Source organism: Cynara cardunculus (assembly GCF_001531365.2).
Source record: "Cynara cardunculus var. scolymus isolate 2C chromosome LG 1, CcrdV1, whole genome shotgun sequence".
NCBI classification, from domain to species: domain Eukaryota; kingdom Viridiplantae; phylum Streptophyta; class Magnoliopsida; order Asterales; family Asteraceae; genus Cynara; species Cynara cardunculus.
In genome coordinates, this window is record NC_037528.1 from 6,406,463 (window position 1) to 6,409,648 (window position 3,186).

The 3,186-nt window shown below is 36.4% G+C and overlaps 1 protein-coding gene across 1 annotated transcript; it reads right to left on the minus strand.

Annotated features, from left to right (window-relative positions):
• Window positions 1-556: 556 nt before the first annotated feature.
• Window positions 557-2,879, minus strand: LOC112515696 (putative F-box/FBD/LRR-repeat protein At4g03220). Its single transcript, XM_025122605.1, has 3 exons — window positions 1,935-2,879; window positions 895-1,061; window positions 557-745 (listed from the first exon to the last, which is right to left on the minus strand). Exons 1-3 carry the CDS (start codon window positions 2,871-2,873, stop codon window positions 742-744), a joined length of 1,110 nt encoding a protein of 369 aa, XP_024978373.1. The 5' UTR covers window positions 2,874-2,879; the 3' UTR covers window positions 557-741.
• Between the last annotated feature and the right edge of the window lie 307 nt (window positions 2,880-3,186).

Below are 3,186 nucleotides of genomic sequence, written 5' to 3' on the forward strand. Positions count from 1 at the left end.
TTGGTCAAATGGTGCCACCGTTTGAAAAAAATTATGTATATTTGTTTCTTATAGTCAAACGGTGCCACCGTTTGAAATGTTTTTCCCTATAGTTTTTTTCTTATAGTCAAATTGTGCCATCATTTGAAGAAAAAAAATCGGGTCCGTCCCTGCTTTCTTGTTACAAAAATGTTTATCAACTCAACATATTACTGTTTGTTGTGTTGGTAAAGAATTGTATGGGAAGAGAAGTTACGGTGAGCGGTGAGAAGCGTAAGAAAATATCTGAATCATTTATTATTTTTTAATCGCATCTCATCCATGAATTACGCTTTAGAAAAGAATTAAACCGGTGCACTCTCTTTGTCGGTAAACACTTACTGCTAAGTGTTAAATAAACGGCTCATAAGATGCAATAATTAGTTTGTAAAAAAGAACTTTTGAGTAGATTGTTTAAAACCACATTCAATATGACCCGGGACCCTGCTTGCTAAAGAAATGATGACCCGAGTTTGATTTCTTCAGAAACCAAAACACAAGATTTCTAATTGTCTCCTTCCTACTCAAAAGAAACCGATTTTGAATCGCATTTGTCTCCCAAATCAATTCCCATATAACAAAAACAAAACTAGAATCCATTACATTTGATTCATGTTGAACAAGGGAAACATACACACACATATTCACTTCCTTTGTAAATATATCTAACAGCATACAATATTCAGCAAAATTGAGCATGCTTCTATCCTGGGTCATTGTTCATCACCTACAAACATTCAAAACCAATAAAGAGTCATCGGCCCAGCGCTATCTTAGAGATCGGGTTCAAACCTCACTAAAGGTTTAGGAGTGTGTATAAATATTATATACTTCAAAAAGAAAAGAAACGGTGAATGGAGAATGAACTTACGGTACCTGGGCAATGTGGTGACAACGGCACGGGGACAATCCTTAAGCAAATAGGCCTCCACATGAGGAAGAAGTTCGACCGGTTTGTTTGGTGGTGGGATGAGGTTCAAAAACTTTAGATTCCCAAATGGGCATGTTTCTTCAACAAGCATGCCATGAGATAGGTCGAGGAGCTTTAAGCCCAAAAAAAGAAAAAGATAAACAGAACATGAGAAAGTGGTGCCTTTAACATTAAACGAAATGAGAGTACTAGTCATACGAAACACATATCTGAACAAAGGGCGGGTTCATTTAAGAGCCGTGGGAACTAACTATTCATAATGAATACATAGATAATGAAAATGCATTCATACATATTTAGGGGTATTCATCATGAATAGTTGGTTAGCACGGTTTTCACCTACATGAATTTTCCCCTTATATACATATACTTAAACAACTTGAGAGTGTAGCCAAAATCCAGGGAAAACAAATCATCTTGAAACATTTGCCAACAAATATTTCATCCAAGAGTTTTTTTCAAAACACTGCAACACATGCCTCTATCTTTATAAACAACTTCGCAATTACATTTTACTATGTTGTTATTATGATCTTTTAGTTAGGCGCCGAGCGCTTACCGGTAAGCGTCACCACACGCACTAACCCTACCGTGTAAGATTCTTGGCCATCAAAATAGCACCGTATTCACCAATCTTACCCGGCAGGCGCTTAGGGGTAAGAGTCATCAACTTCACATACCGTGTAAGACTCTCTTTCCTTGTCTTGCTTCTCACCATGTAAGATTCTCGACCCTTGCCATGTTAATTTGGTAAGGTAGGTGACCCTGTAGGCGTTTGGGTTTCGACCCCTTAATATATATATATATATATATATATATATATATATATATGGTTATGGAGAGCAGATTACAGATTGGTATTAACAGAAATCCCAACAGTAAAAGACATTAATCACCATAAACAACAAAATATGAACCCATATTATGATTCAAATTCAATACACACTTTGAAACACCATTGAAGGAAGTGGAGGTATAGCAGTACCTTAACAGTTGAGGGGGAAAGATGAACAGATTTAGCATTTCCAAGACACCGAAGGATATTGATCAGATTAAGCTTCTGCTGGCTCTCATCAGGTTGGTGAGCGCTAGCAACTCGCGGAAATGAAAAACAACAATCGATATGTACAGTATCCAGAAAAGGAAGCTCAGAAGCCTCAAATGACATTGGAATAAGGCCATCAAGCTCGAGCAACACAAGTTTTGGAGTCAGAAGCACAAGTTTCTCATAAGGAATCGGATGATAAAAGCACGAGGAGATTGTCAATCTAGACAGCCGAGAACCAATCACTTCCAAAGCAGGCAAATCAAACGGCAACTTACAATTCACCAAAAACAACTTCTCTAAATTGGGGAAACACGAAAAAGGCTCGGATTCAATTATCTTAACCCGTTCAAGTCGCAAACTAACCAACCCTGAAAATTTTGGAAATCTACCAAAATTAAGCATCCCTTTCAGTGTAAAACTCATCAATGAATCACTCGAATCAGCGCATGAAATTGGATGGTATTTACTTAGGTTTTGGGAAGTATCAATGCTCAAGTTGGGTACACGATGTGACATAGCATAACGAAAAACCCTAGCCATGGTTTTATGATCGGTAACCTTAATACTGACATTATCAATCTTAATTGACCCATTACGGTAAGCTAATACCTTATCAATGAACTTATCGAAGGTAAAGTTATCTAGGGTATAATTTTGCTCCTCTTCGAAAAAGGAAGAATCAAAATTGAGAACAGGGAGCAAAGTCCAGAGATTTACCCATCGTTTCGACAAGATTGACGATTGAACTGCTAACCTGGTGTCAATATAAGATAGTATGTAAATCAAAAGAACATCCGGCAACGAACTTAGCCTGTCTTCTTGTTCCTGAGCGCCATAGCCATAGCTGCTGGAGGTTGCTATCGACCTTCGCTTCATCTTTCGTTCACTGAGCAAAGGAAAGGGGGAATGCAGGAATATGTAAAACTAAAATTTATTTACACTTCACCCCCCTGAGGTTTTAAATATTTCCCTTATCCACGCCTTTTATTTTTGACTACAAAAATTAAAAGTTAAGGCATCTGACTCGTATCTATAATATATTACAAAAATTTGATAGAGCTCTTAAAAATATATTGTTTATTAATTTATATTATTTGAAATTCAAGATTATAATAAATTGTGTTTATGTACAACTTATTAAAGTTTCATATTTGAATTCGTATAATTAATTGTATATAAATATAATCAA